The sequence below is a fragment of the Rhagoletis zephyria genome, unplaced genomic scaffold (assembly GCF_001687245.7).
Source record: "Rhagoletis zephyria isolate East Lansing unplaced genomic scaffold, Rhagoletis_zephyria_1.1 Rzeph_scaffold_00321, whole genome shotgun sequence".
Lineage (NCBI taxonomy): Eukaryota > Metazoa > Arthropoda > Insecta > Diptera > Tephritidae > Rhagoletis > Rhagoletis zephyria.
In genome coordinates, this window is record NW_016157405.1 from 103,475 (window position 1) to 119,790 (window position 16,316).

The following is a 16,316-nucleotide window of genomic DNA, read 5'->3' on the forward strand; positions in this document are numbered from 1 at the left end:
GAATATATGAATTCGTGATAAGAATATATGAATTCGCCTTGCAAGATAGAAAGCGAGTAAGAATAAATGCCGAACAAAGGAATTTGTCTTCTTTCAACTTAAATATATGCATTTTGCCAACAAAAGTGCGGACGTTACTTAGTGCCTTGGTAATGGCGAATTCGTAAGGATCTATTGATTGCAATATAAAAATTTTCATTTATTTGTTAAACATACAATTAATTCCATTACAACCCGGTCCTATGGATGCTAGAAGCGCGAATTCATATAAGGTGGTGTTACCGGAAAATGAATAAATAAATTATATGTATATCAGAAAATTAATAAGATGAAATGAAATTATTGTTTGATTTCTAACCTATGTAGTATGTAACTCAATCGCCTAATGGTTTGCCGAACCGTAAACAAATCCAATTTCGTGAGTAGGTACCTGGTACTCACACCTTTTTTAAGAAGTTTCACTTCTATCATGTGTACGGTGTTACACACGCATTTTAAATTTTGATTGTTAGGTATAATACCGGAATCATTTTTTAGATCAATTAAACTGATAAAATAAATGAACTATTGCAATTAAATTTAGGAATTTTAAAAAAGATAACCATTGTAGATACTCTTTAGGAGTGTTGCCATCTATTTGTAAATTTTAACTAAGTTAAATTGACAAAATAAAGGAAATATTGCAAAGTGGGTTTCAAACTAGAGAGTTTTAAGAAGGCTTACAGTCGAAGAGGCTTGTCACCTGTTTACAAATTTAGCCCAACTGAATTGACAAAATAAATGAAATATTACAGTATGGGTACAAAACGAAAGGTATTTGAGAAATCTTGATTTGGAAATATTTTCAATAGGATTATCAGCTATCTTAAAGTAATATTACGTTCTCATTGAGCCACAAACTCGAGTTTATGGGCCATTTTGGAGTTTAACGCTAAACTCTACTCTTAAACTCGGAGTTTACCATACACAAAATTTCGTTAAACTGTCCTTAAACAGCCCTTTTATTTGGAGTTTATGCGAATGCAACCCTTTTTTACCGAATTAGGTTTGTGTCTTGGCTAATCCAAACCTGCAACCAACTTTTTGACAGTTAGTCTGTTCTGAGTATGGAATTGATCTTATATATATATATATATCCCCATACCCAGTTCTAGTCCTCTACCACAAATATATGCAGTTTGAAACATTCGGTTTGTATGGGTATCGAAACTTTTTTTAGCCTATAAGCATCCTTGGAAAATCTGTATAGATTTCGAAATTTCAAAAAAATCGGTACGGCCTTTCTCGAGCTTTGCGAACAGAAATAACGGCTTTCAAAATATATATTATTATAGACTAGCCAATATCTGCTTGCTTTGCGGCTTAAAACACTACTAACGATGAAAATCGATGGATAAATTAACAAGTTTGCAAGGGTTGAGTGAAAGTGCAATAATTTTTTGTATGAAATACTAGCAGGAAATAATGTAACTCATACGCCATACCGTAAATGACCGTACTCATACATGGCGTATGAGCCACTTTTTCCATGTTAAAGTTTGAATTTTTTTTCATTCGCAATGCAAACTTAAAATGAAAATAACGACTAAATGGCCTTATCTAAACCATAATATACACAATAAAGTCAGTGCATTTTTAAAGATACGCAGGGATTAATCCAAGAGAACAGCAGTGCCCAAGGCAGCAACAGTCCGGACTGTTCTTCACCGAAAGGCGAGCATGAAAGTATTCGGGCGGGTTATGCCTGAACATTACTGAACAGCTACAGTTTAAATTATTCAGCTTTCTTAAAGTCCAATTAGTAATACTACTTAGATATAAGTTATTTATTCAAGGCAGTTAGCAACCAAGAAATTTAACAAAGCTATTGCAATTCAACATTAATTTTTTTTTATACATTTTTCGATTACTTTTTAAATTGCTTTGGGGAATGGAATTCGAAAAAAAATCAATTACATTTTCAATTCCTTTCAAAGGAATTGGAAAAAAAATACATTTTCAATTCCTTTCAAAGGAATTGAAAACAAAAAAGTTACATTACTAGCACGTAATTTAACCCAATTGCAATATGAAATTCCTTGTAATGGAATTAAAAAAAAAAAACAATTCCATTGATTCCAAGGAATTGATTCCTAATTATAATTACTGAGGAATGTAATTGTAATGTAATTGCATTTACCCAGCTCTGATCGGAATGATCCAATATAATTTTCGACAGGAGTCCAAAATATTGCTGTTAAATGGCTCCATTTACCTATCTCAAAGTTTAGATAGTCTTTCCTTAAAGGCCATTTCTCTTTGTAGTGTTGGACCGTGTGTATTTCTCATTGCGTTTACGTGAAGCGTCAGTTTGATTTATATGCCTTTCGATGTGGAGGGAAGTTCATCTTGGGGAAGCGACTGGGTTGGAAGATCTGGAGAACTGTAGCTGTACTGATCTTCTGATGGCTTACCAATTTTATTTATCATATTACGTGTCTTAATTAAGTGATACTGCAAATAAAGGAAGAAGTATTTAAAAAAAATAGCAAAATCAAAATATTAATAACCAATATCCACATCAAGATTTAAAAAAAAATATATCAAAATCAAAATATTGTAATTACCACAGCAGCTTGCTTTTGATCATAGCTTAGAAGAGGCGCATTGTCGAAATTAAAGCGCGGATCCATATAAAGTGCAACAATGAATGCATTATTTCCCATAAGCGTAACGATACGATACGATAGTATTTCTCAGAAATCTTTATAGAAAAACATCATTCAGCAGCAATATTTGCGGTTCCACCTGCAGATGAGCATAGCCCTCACAATTATTGCAAGTATGTACAAATATTTTTAAACAAACAGCTTTCGCATATGTTGGGTACACAAATTTCGCGTACGAACAGCGAAAATGGCGTCTATTTAACATGTATGGAAGAAAATAATAACACCATCGACAAAATTTTTTTCACATGCATACATAGTTGTAGAATGTACATATGTATGTATAAATATTGTACATATGTAGGTAGAGATGGATAAACGCACCAAAGTATATACATACATATGCATGTAAAGCAAACGCAATTTTAACATGCTTTGGTAAGAACAACCATCTGCATAGCAATGCCTTAACTTGTTGGCGAAAACAGCATTTACAAAAAATATAAACCCTCTTGCACACCTGTAGGCAAAGACCCTTCATTTGACCCCACGTTTTTTAAAATCGGGCAAACGGTGCAATCATTATAACTTTTTGACAGAAGGCAACCCTATTCAAAAATAAAAGCCTTGGTGCACTTCTGAAGGCCAGGCAATTTCGTTTGATACCTCATTTTTGAAAATCGGGAGAACGGTGTAAATATCATGTTTTTAAACGTAGGTGGCAACCCTATTTAAAAAATATATCATACTGCACGTCCAGAGGCCAAGCCCTTTCATTTGACACCTCATTTTTGAAAATCGGGAGAAGGTGTAAATATTATGTTTTTAAACGCAGAAGGCAACCCTATTCAAAAATAAAAGCCTTGGTGCACTTCTGAAGGCCAGGCAATTTCGTTTGATACCTCATTTTTGAAAATCGGGAGAACGGTGTAAATATCATGTTTTTAAACGTAGGTGGCAACCCTATTTAAAAAATATATCTTTACTGCACGTCCAGAGGCCAAGCCCTTTCATTTGACACCTCATTTTTTGAAAATCGGGAGAACGGTGCAAATCTTATGCAATTAACAAAATTGCCTTCGCACAGAATAGTATCTCTAGCCACACCAACTTTCCGCGAATATTTGCCGCAGCATTTTCATTCATTTATGAAGGAGAACGATCCTTCGCGAAGGCATCGCTGCCACTTATAGCTACATATCAGGGATTGGCATTGGTTGAACGTCAACTGTTTCATATCAGAATCACTCAGATTTTACTGGAAATCGATCCCGTACTCGGTTCTCTGACTATTGAGAGGACAAAAAAGAGAGTAAATATGGTTCTCTCTCTGTCAGAAGTTACCAGTTTTAGTCCGAGAATTTTTTGCTGGTAAATTCTGGTAAATGTGTCAAACGATCAGCTGTAGTGTGTTTGGCAACCAAATTGTAAACAAAAGAAAAGTGCACTCTGCTAATTCATGTTGAAAAGTATTTAATTACTTGTTTAAGTGGATTGTAATGAATTTGACAGTATTTTTGGTTATTTACATGTGAGAGCTGAGTGTGTTTACATACAAAATAAGCAAAAATTTACAACCAAAATTTGGAGGTTATGTTGAAGTTGACAGAAGTTACCATTTTTTACTAGAAAGCGATCCCGTACTTTTCAATGTTACTCTCTCGCTCTGAGCGAATTTTTATTTTTTGACAGTTTTACTAGTCCGAGTCCGAGGAATACGGGATTGCACCTAATAGTATCGATACCTAAAATATATCAGTGGATGACAACACCAGCGCAAAGCGTGCTGTCTTGCAAATACAGCCACCACAAGTGAACGATACTTATAACAGCTCATACTGATAATAGGTTTGTATAGTAACAAATAGTCAGTACTAAGTTGTACTGGAACCTGCAAATTTTTACTGGAAAAGTGTATATTAACCCAAAAAAATTGCAAGAGAGCCCTGAATCGAGAGCGTAATAACACGGGAGAGCTGCAAATTCTTGCTAGTGAAATTTTTACTAGCAGAAATTAGCTAGCAGAAGAAGAAGAAGAATGAATGTCAAAAGCTGCCGTTTGTTGAATAGGTAAACAATAGTAATATGAGGGGAAATCAAAATATTAATAATGTACTGGACTGTTTAAATGCTTGTGTGTAAAGCAAAGAGTTTAAAACTGATTTATAAATAGCAAAATGTTTACAGCAGAATGTCAAAACAGTGCAACAACTGTTCGCTTGCAAGTTTTTATTAGTTTTGTGTTCAGTTACTTTTTCTGCTAGTTTTCTCTTTTTCTCAATTTTACGTTTTGCTTTTACGCTCTCGCTGCATTCTTTTACTGTAGAAGTTACTATACAAACCTATTGACTTCGGCAAACCTGTAAACTAGCAAACGCGGCAGTTGAACGGTTCCGAAAGCATGAGAGCTCATCATTTGTTGCAGAAGTCCTTTGACTTGTTGCTGAAAATCATCTGACTTGTTGCTGAAAGCCATTTGTCTTGTTGCTGAATCACGACGAATGTGGTAAAGGGTAATTTATCGTCTCGTATGCATGTATGTATGTATTTGTAGCGCGTCTACCATTCAATTGCTTTGGTCACTGCTAGCTAGTTGTATATGTATGCAAGAATGATAGAATACAAGATTGCGCCAATGAGAGAGGATTTCAGAGCGTAATTTTTGAGGGACGTCATCTTGGTGCAATTGATAGAGAGAAATGCCAAAACGCATATAAAAATATGTAAACAATGCAGAAAAATGTGTTAATTTTAATATTACATGGGCCAATTTTGCTGGAATCAATAAATATACAAAGATTGATTAATTAGGAACACGTAGCAATAATTTTGGACATGTAGCCCTTTAGATAAGTATGATTTTTAGCACATGAAAAAATGGATGTATTAACAGTGTTTGCAATTTCATGTAGACCAAAAGGAAGGTGTGCAGCAAAATGAATTTTTGGACTTGCCATTTTAAAAAGCCACGCAGAGTGCATATTTATATTTGTGGACGGTAGCCATTCACCATAAACTCCATAGCTGATTGACTCCACAGCTTTTATTTGATGACTTTTATTTGTTTATTTATTTATTTATTTAGTCTATGAAGCAATATTTCTTACAGACTAGTAGATAAATGGTTTTGCTAATGCTAGTACAATATTAACATTACAAAGTATTGTGAAGGAGATTTAAAAAAGCTTGTTTTGTCATAGAGAAATCAATTATGATTCTTTCCGATAATATATTAAGTTCTCGCATAGATCTCGCCAAGGGAGCATTACTGGAAAATCTTGTCTTGACTTTTGCCAAGTAAAATGGATAAGAGACTCGAAGATTGCGCCTGGGTACATTGAAGCTTATCCGTTCCAAGAGATGGGGGCAATCGACGACTCCTTGAATAACATTAAATGTAAAGGTTAAAGAAAGGATAGATCTCTGGCTTTCTAAAGATTGTAAGTTTATCAGCTTGAGACGCGAAGCGTACGAAGGAACAGGACTTTCAAATTTCAGTGACCGAAGAGCATACTTAAGAAAAACTTTTTGTATACGTTCCAGTCTTTTTATAAAAAGTTGGCTATGTGGTCTCCAAACGAATACGGCATATTCGAGATGAGAACGCACTAAACTTATAAATAATGCTTTGAAAGTATATGGGTCAGAGAAATTAGTGCTATTACGACGTACGATTATGCTTTCGCAATTACATAGTTAACATGGTTGTTAAATGAAAGTTTCGGGTCAAATATAACCCCTAGATCTTTAATTTCGCCGACATTATTGAGAATATGATTCGATATGCAATAAGACGTATTGCGAACATTCAAAATCTTCGCAAACGTCATCTTAAAGCATTTATTTATGTTTAAAGATAAACAAGATTTCAGGCACCAGCGATGGAGAGCGTCAATATCGCATTGAAGCCTTACCTCGTCAAATGAATCTTTAATTATAGTGTATACCTTAAGATCATCTGCATAGAGTAAAAAATTTGCGAATGAGAAACAGCTACTAATGTCATTTATAAAAAGGACGAACAGTAGAGGACCCAAGACACTTCCTTGCGGCACCCCAGAGGAAGCCACAAAAGAGTCAGAAGACACACCATCTATGGTTACAACACAGGGTCTGTTGGATAAGTAGGATCTTATCCATTCCAAGAAGCATGAATGAAAACCTAGGCAGGCAAGTTTTTCGACTAGTATACTATGAGGGACTCTATCAAAGGCTTTCGAGAAGTCCGTATATATACAGTCCACCTGTAATCCAAAAGAAAACGCCTTTACGCAGTAGTCGGTGAAAACTGCTAAGTTTGAAACTGTAGACCGCCCAGAAACAAAGCCATGCTGGTTATGACAAATAAAAGATTTAGTAGCAAAGTACAGTTTATCTTTAACTACACACTCGAACAGTTTAGAAATAGTTGAGAGTTTAGAGATGGGCCTATAGTTCCTAACATCGTTTTTCTTACCACCCTTTAGAATAGGGGTTATGGAAGTAACTTTCCATTCATCAATAAATATACCTGAAGCAAGAGACTTATTAAAAATGATTTTTAGTGGTTGAATTAGGGCAGAACATTTTTTCAATAGCAGGGCAGACAGACCATCAATATCAGTTTGAGAAGAGGGTTTAAGGGAAGCTACCCCCTTTGTAATATCTTCAGTTGATAATGTCAGGGAGCCAAAATTAAGGCTCGAATTGATATCAGAAGAAATGTTAGCTGTGGTGCTACTATCAGCGGAAACAAAATTCGACCTAAAAAAGTCGGCGAACAGATTAACCACATCTTCTGGAGACTCAGCAAAATTATCGTCTAGGAAAACTGAAGATGGGATATTTGAACATGACCTCTTGGATTTGATATAAGTCCAAAAATATTTCGGGTTAGATTTAATGCTCACCTCAGCAGATCGAATGTAATTTTTGTGGAGGTATTTGTCTAAGCGACTAAATTCTTTTGAATATTGTTGGTATTTAAGAAACAAGTTATGGTTTCTGGTTAACTGAAATCTTTTATAATATTTGTTTCTTAAGTTTTTAAGCTTTTTTAGATCTTTCGTGTACCAGGGTACTTTATATGATAGTTTTTTCTTGACAGGTATATTTTCCAGACAGAATTCATACATAGCCCTTTTAAAAGTTGAAAAACAGTTAGCAGTACTTAAATCTGATAAAAGGGCATCCCAATCGATATTAAGCAGCAGATTATTCAAGTTGGAAAAATCGCAGGTAGCAAATTTGAATGCGATTTTATCCATAGAGGCTGTACAAGTAGAAGAATATTCGTAAAAATCCAGGCTTATAACTAAGGAAACATGATGCTTATCACATGGAGTTATTGGGGATATACATTCATAAACACTATAATTAATATTATCGCTTACAAATATGAGATCTAGGATCCTATTTAGAGTATTAACAAATTTATTGATTTGCTTAAGGTTAAGGCTGAGAATACGGTCAATAAAGTAAGACTCATGGGCAGCACTTACATTGGATGGAGTGAGAACCGAATTAGAAAGAGTGTCAGTCCATTGGACATTGTGTAAGTTGAAATCCCCCAATATGCACAAATTACTATCTGATGGATCATTTAATGCGAGCGAGACAATATTATCCACATGCATTTTATATAGATCAAAGTTGCTATTTGGTGGGATATAAGAAGTAATTAGATATAGGCATCTACATCTAAAAGGGTCTCTTAAGCGCACACACAGTTGGTCAAGAAAAGAATCGTCATTATTGAGTGTAACCAAGTAGGCGCGAAATTTACGTCGAACAGCTATAAGGACACATCCACCTCTGCGGGAACCAGTCTTAGAAGGATCCCTGTCTTTACGAAAAACTTTTGTACCATTTCCGAGAAGATGCATGAGTGTGGCTTTTTTGGAAGCAAATATTCTATGTCAGTAAAACATAATTTAAGCTGAACTTTTTAATGTATAATAATTTGGGCACTGTTTTGTATTAGGTACGTAACAGCGCGGTAAGATGCCGCTTGAATTAGCGCCTGGCGACCTTATCCACTGGTGCATTACCTCATACCAGCACTAAAAGAATCAGGTACTAACAAAAATAAATAGGTAGTGAAGTTCATGTATCTATTTACTATAGAAACTGCTTTTGTATGTATGCCATTGCCAGCAAACTAAACCAGCAACTGTCACCATGGAAATGTACCTACTACAATTCACCAAGGAAAGGCCAACATAGTTCCATGTAGAAGCTCATAGCTCACACACATAGCACAAAGCTCGATTTGGTGTTTAATGCATCTCCTCGCCGGCAGAACTGATTCCACTGTTTCGCCAGGTTTGCGTCCGAAGGAAACGAAAAAAAACTTATATAGCACGCTTTCCTTTTGTTTTCACTATTACATTTTGCCACTGCACGCTTCATTTTGCTTTTTAATGTCTCAATAATTGTTTAAAACCACGCAGAAATATTATGCTCACATTTAACAATTGCACCAAGATGACGTCACGCACACAGCTCATTCTGTCAAAATCACAAACAGCGGATTAGCGGTACCGCGATTGGCGCAATCTCTATTTCTCTCAATCGTGATATGTATGTACATATCAATGCTTCATTTCAAAGNATGTATGTATGTATGTATGTATTTATAGCGCGTCTACCATTCAATTGCTTTGCTCACTGCTGGCTAGTTGTGAGGAATATGCATACGTACGTATGTATGTATGTACATATCAATGCTTCATTTCAAACAAGCAAGTGTCGTTGAATGTTTTTGAACTACAGTATCATCACTTCGGCAACACGTCAAACGCGCCTTCAGCAACAAACCAAAGGCGGCGGTTTGACTTCTGCAACAAATCAAGTTAGCTAACTGCGGCCTTCGCCAATCTTTCAAATGAGCTTTCATGCTTTCGGCCACCGTCCAAATGCAGTATCGTGCTTTCGGCAGTCGATCAAATACGGCGGCTGCTGGTTTCGTGCACGATCGTTCGGAGTACAGGTTTGCCGAAGTCAATATCAGTATGAGCTGTTATAAGTATCGTTCACTTGTGGTGGCTGTATTTGCAAGACAGCACGGTTTGCGCTGGTGTTCGTTCATCCCCCGTTTTTAACGTGAGTAGGCTTAAAGTCACAATAACAGCACCCTTTGCCAATCTCTGCTACATATATGAACGCACGCTGTTTGGTCCACCAATACATACGCGTACGAAGAACAGCGGAAATTTTTTCTACCCAACATTCGCGAACGCGAACTGGTTTTATGCTTCTCGTTCGCGAAGGATAATCAATCAATACAGAATATTTGATACGTTCACCTTCGCGTATAAAATCATAAATGTATGTTCGCGAACGTTCATATATGAATATTTCCGAACCCTGATTTCCATCAGTTTGTATGTATAGTGGCACTGCTTTGTGTCTTTAGTACATATTTTGCAAAAATATTCAAAAATTTTACATTGCATTCCTTATTTTAACTTTTTTTTGTGTTTTCCTACGTCAGTACAAGTAATCCGTTAGGCTCAAACACTTTCGAATCACTTTTTCAATTTTCGAGTAACTTTGGCAATAAAATTCGGATTATCATATCCGTAAACCGAATATGGATATCCGGAAATGGAATATTTCAATTCGATTTCGGAATAGGTAGTATGGAAAATCCTTTTTCGGAAGAAAATTCTTTCGAATCGAATTGCATAGTAACCGCCCTGATTTGTGTATGTGTTTCGCCTCACGGAATCTACATTGGATAACCACGGTTCCGTTTTGCTGGAGAATGGCCTACTTCTCGTATCGAATACTAACCTATTCCACATTAGTTATCGAAGGTGAGACTGGAAAAAAAGTTTTGTTTTCCAATTATTTTCGAATTGATAACCACGCCCAATGTTTATTGGGGTGTTTTTGCTTTTGTACTCCTGCTATCACCTTATATTAATTCGCCTTGATCTTGGCAAAGGAAGTTTTTTATTGGTAACAGGCTAACCTAAAATTCGCGGTTTGCGTTTTGGTAGGCACGCCATCGAATTAGTTTATTTGCGTCACCCGAAATTGGCTTGCATTGGGCACAAGTTGATTCGTTAAAAATGCTTGTTTTTTTAGTTCTTTAACTTTGATAGAGTAGAGATCATAACAAATTTCGGTACCTTATTAAGGGCCCTATTTTCTGGCTATAAAATAAATTTAAAAAGGTTGCAAGAAATTATTAATAAAATAAATGATGATTACACTGGTTTTTTGTACACAAGATTTTTTGTATGAAATACGAGCAGTAAAGCGTGTTACTCGGGTGTACGTGGCGTATGAGTAACACGCTTTACTGCTCGTATTTCATACAAAAAATCTTTGCGCATTTTCATTTGACCACTCATATTTCGTATTTATCCATCGATTTTTTTCATCAATAGCTTGATTTTTTTTTCGTAACAGAACAGGCTTTAGTAATTTTTTTCAATAAAAAATAAAAAAAGCTGGAATGATTAATTAATTTGTCTGAAACCTTAAATCCTATCTGAAAGTGATGTATACACGGTTTATGGAGAATTTCATTGGCTTTCATTTTCCGTACTTTATATTAAGATTTTTAAATGGGTTAGTAAGATATACGTGACTAAAAGGAACAAGTTTTTGCTTTAAGCTGAATAACGGTAAATTGCAAATATCTCGAAAACGTATCCATAGAAAAAAAATTAACTCGATTTTCGGAATCACTGGGAAATTCTACATAGGAATTGGATAGTAACGTCTGGAGAACAAAAACCAAATTAAAATTTGTGATCCAGTGTTATTTAAAACAAGTAATTTTTAGCAAAAAAAAAAACCGACTTCAACTCTCATATAAAAAAAAAATATATATATACAGTATCGGTCATATCTATAGCACGCCATTTCAAAGTGATATTGTGTGCCACTTATGTTTATTTATTAATTTTTAAGAATTTTCAATTAAAATATAGTTCATTATCAGACAAACCCGATACAAACCCAAACTTAATAATATGTAGAACGCTACAAAAAAGTGCAACAAATTTTCACATAAATTTCAAACTTTTTTCTCGGAAGTGTTAGAATTTTTTTGAGTACACAGTTTTTTAGCCCTTTCAATTTTAGTCTGATAATGTGCAAGTTTCAAGTGGCTAAAAGTTACCGTTGATTTTTTAGAATTTTTTTGTAGTTTTCTACAAATTGTTACACTTGGGTTTATATAGGGTTTGTCTGAGAATGAACTGTATTTTATTTGAAAATTTTTAAAAATAAATAAATAAACATAAGTGGCACACAATATCACTTTGAAATGGCGTGCTATAGATATGACCGATACTGTATATCTCATGATCCGCTGATCGGATCTTAACCAGATTAGTATGGGACCACCTCTGAGACACTACCTTTCCTTTGCAAAAAGAAATCGAAATCGGTTGACGTGGTCCAAAGTTATGTGGTAACATACATAAAAAAAAAAAAAAAAAATATTCCGACGAACTGATAACTTTCTCCTTTTTTGGAAGTCGGTTAACAATATTTTTAATAGCCATGAGGTGGCAAGAAACGTGCTATTTCCTATAAAGAAATTCTCAAAAGCGGCTCAAGAAGCTAGAAATAAGGATTTCAGAAGGTATCGGCTGGACAATACTAGAAAGTGTTCGCGTATACCATTTTTACACACGCTGCAGTGTCTGTGGAGTGCAATAAGGCCCGCGGAAATAACGCCCATGGGCTTTATTTCCTAAAAAAAAGAAACAAAGCCCGCGGGGTTAATTGCCTTTTACCCGTGGGCATTATTTCCCTTTCGATATGGCAATAAAGCCCGCGGGCTTTATTTCCTAAAAAATGAAATAAAGCCCGCGGGCGTTATTTCATCTTTATTGTGGCTCTTGTCCATGTATGTACATCCAAAACCCCCTGTTCTAAATAAAAACTAACTAATATGATAACATTGAACTAAATATTTGTTTTCCTTTATATGTCACACAAACCACTCCAACACGGCTGATTTATGTTATTCTGCCCTTTATTCATTTTTGTTGTGTTAAAACAACCCGTGCGTCATCCACATCACCACAGTATTTCTGCGGCGTGGGTACACAGACAACCCTAACTCCTCATCGTACATTCATGTAGAGCATTTAAATAATGTAAGTATATAAACAAATAAGTTTACCGGCGTAATGGCGAGGGAGTGGAGCGAGCATGTTTGCGCTCAACCGCGGTCGTCCAAGTTTGCGCACCACCACTGAAAAATCTAAGACGCAGAGAACAAATATGCGCATCGCATTGAAGGCTAAAAAAACAGTAACAATTTACCTTTAATTTCCAATAATTCGGTTATCAGTTATTGTCAAAAATATTGTTCGATTTTATGCGTATACTGCAGAAGGGAATTTAAAGCAGAACTACACTGTATGCAAAAATAGAGAGCAATTCGTTTAAAATACGTTGCATTTTATGCAAATGTATGCCTGTATACATAATTGGAATGTTTCAGTGAAATAAAGCCAGAGAAAATACTACACACGGGCGTTAGTTCCTTTTCTTTGGGGAATACAGCCCGCGGCCCTTATTGCTCTTTCACAAAGGAAATAAAGCCTGCGGGTTGTATTGCCTTTTATTGGTGGGCGCTGTTTCCCTTTCGAAATGGAAATAAAGCCCATGGGCTTATATTATTTGTATACATAAAGTCGTTTAAAGTACAAAACCGCGTATCAATAATATGCAAAACCGCGTATCAAAATAATGCAAAACCGCGTATGTGAGGTTGCATAAATTATTTTCTAGAGAGTAAAAACACGCATATATCAAAATGGTTATTTTTTTATAAAGCAATCGCATTTCTGGCTAGTATATTTCAGGACGAATGGATAAGGATTTAGCCAAGAGCTTGTGTGAGCAAATCCAATTTTTGGCAGCAAATGCCAGTTACGCGGTTTTGCAGAATGACGATATGCGGTTTTTACTTTAAACGACGATAAGTATAATTAGAATTACACACAAATTTTATGTTGTATTTTTTATGTGCTTTTACTTATAGGAACCTTCGCATATTTATCTTATTGAAGAAGGACTAGCGCTCTGGGTTGCCGTTGTGGAAAATTCAACTGTTATGTCACCGCAGCTCCTGGCGTTATGCAAAAATCTCTTGCCAATTATTGAAATGTCATCAGAAAATTTACGAATAGTATTGATTCTTATACAAGCATATATTCTTTTGGACTCACACACATTTCTTGAACGCTATGGCATGGAGTTTGTTCAATTTTGTACACGCATGTTTGACGATTTACGACCGGAAGGTATAGCTTTGATGCTGAAGGTGTTTGAAACATGTCTGAAATCAGATGCGAACTACGGATTGGAATTAGTGCGGCCTGCCTTGCCTTATATTTTCAAGCAGGTTTACCTGGACAAAGAGTTTCCTATGCTTATGTCAATGTATTTAATGATGGTTGCAAGGGTACTACTTATCAGCCAATCTGTATTTACCGCAGTGTTGCAGGAACTACAACTGCCGAATGCATTAGAAACTATACTTGACGTGTGGATACGCAAGATGCCACTAGTGACAGAAGTCGAAAAGCGAAAGCTCTTTGCACTTGCGTTTGCATCGATATTCACCAATGACCAAATTTTACTAGAACGTTTTCCAGGAATTATGCAAAATATTGGTGATACTCTTATGGATGTAATGCGGGAGGAAGACGACGAATTAGATACCATAGATAGTATCGATACGGTGAATATTCCACCCCGTCCAGCTGGTGAGAAGCCAATGAAGTTCTGCGACTCTTTGGTTTTCCTCGATGAACATGATTTGGATACAAGCAGTTATTGTATAATGGACGATTTTGACTACAAGACTTACCACTACGATCGCTGCAGACAATTGTCCCTTAAAGATCCAGTGCATAAGATTGTGCTTACCGAATACTTGGAATGGCAACTGAATACGTTGCGGACGCAAATGGGGGAGGACGCGTATCAACAGTTGATGCAGTGCGTTGATCCGGGAGTATTGGAGAAGGTTGGGAAGTTTGTTAAACTGAATTTAAATTTTCAGCCTAACTGAAACAGATTATTAAATAACTATGAACCTCTTGCAATATTACCTACACGAATAGCCTTTAACCCAAAGCATAACGAAGCGAGTCACTAATTTTCTACTTCAATTATAAAACTGGGAAACAGAAATAATTTCTGTATCTATTACCCGATATAAAATTAAATTACTGGAAATATTTTTTGTTTGTTTTTACAATAAAATTTCCTTTAAGTATTCAAAAAAAAACGTACCCCCCTATTATGGATTCGTACGATTCACGATAAACGCTTGCATTCTGTTATTCTCTATTACGCAATGAGGTTGTCGTATGAAATCCGATTGTAAGCGTAGCTGATTTGTGCTGGTTCACAATAAAAAGTGATCAAAACCCACAGCCAGTCACAATACATCTGTCGGGCATATGAACACGATTATACGAGAACTGTTTCCATACGATACGCTTGCAAGCGTTTATCGTCTATCATATGAAAATTCATAATAGGGGGGAAATTAAACAGAAAAAAGAATGCGAAGCAATTTGCAACTGATTGTTTTGCTTAATGAAGCAAGAAACTAAATAAAATTAAAAAATTAAACACAGAACTCTTTGAATCATTTTGTCATCGTTCATCTTCGTAAGTAACGTAACTCTTCTTACTGTTTATAATCAGGATGTAGTTGTGTTTGACGGCCGCTGTGGATAAAGGGGTTAGAAGTAGCATACTGAGTTGGATCCCTGGTCCGAGTAACGTGTAAATGGAAAATGTTTTTTTTTTCAACAGCGGTCGCCCCTCGCTTCCCATAAAATCATTTACCTTTCGGAGTCGGCGTAAAACTGTAGACCGCTCCATTTCTGTAAAAACATCAGGACGCCAGGAGGAGAAGCTCGGCCAAAAGAAATTGGCAAAAGTCTAGGCGCCAATTATTATTAGTTGTCTAAAAATTTCAGAGGGTAAGATACAATTTTCTTAAGGTGCTCGTAAACGATGAGAGTAAATCCCTTGAGAGTTCCGCCATATTGGTCTGAGAATTCTCATGGGTGTTTATATGTACACGAATTCTCATTAGTATTTGATTCTTATGAGAGTTTTTTGGTAAGAAAAATCTCACTCGCTCTCATGTCTGTTTACACGAGGAGCTCTCACGCGGTTTGAGAGTAACGTATGTATGTAGTAATATATGAACTTATGCAAGAATTATAGAATACAAGATTGCAGTGAAAAAAACAAAACAAAAGGAGAAAAAGGCGAGAATAAGGGGAAATAGAATAGCTGATTTTGTCGAATTCGCCAAGAATAAAGTAACTGTACTGTTGTTTTCTCTACATCTACATTATGTAATATTTTGTCATTCAGGTATCGTGAAGAAACATTCTTCTTGTTGAATAGACGCAAAAAATTACTTTTGGGTTTCCTGTCCCTATATGAAGATAGAAAACAACAAGAGGAAGAAAGTTATAATTTATTTTACGTCGCTAAATGGGGTCAAGCGTGCTCAAAATTCAAATTTTTAAGAATCTTTTTTTTTTGTTTTTGTTATGTTTTTTGGCTTTATAACAATTATATTCAACAATTTATGTTGAGCTTGGGGCCGTTTTTCAAATGAAAATTTATTGTGGAAAAGCAACAATAATTTGAAAAAATGGTAGAAGTGATAGCTGT

The 16,316-nt window shown here is 35.6% G+C and overlaps 1 protein-coding gene across 2 annotated transcripts in view; it reads left to right on the top strand.

The window, feature by feature from the left end:
* Nucleotides 1–15,264, top strand: part of Impbeta11 (importin beta11) — a 60,073-nt gene extending 44,809 nt beyond the window's left edge. Inside the window, exon 3 of one of the 2 annotated variants that reach the window (XM_017610588.1) lies at nucleotides 13,648–14,682. In XM_017610588.1, coding sequence (XP_017466077.1) covers nucleotides 13,648–14,682 — 1,035 coding nt within the window. Of the gene's footprint in view, nucleotides 1–13,647 lie in introns of both variants that reach the window. The other variant, XM_017610589.1, reaches the window with a different exon arrangement.
* The last annotated feature ends 1,052 nt before the right edge of the window (nucleotides 15,265–16,316 follow it).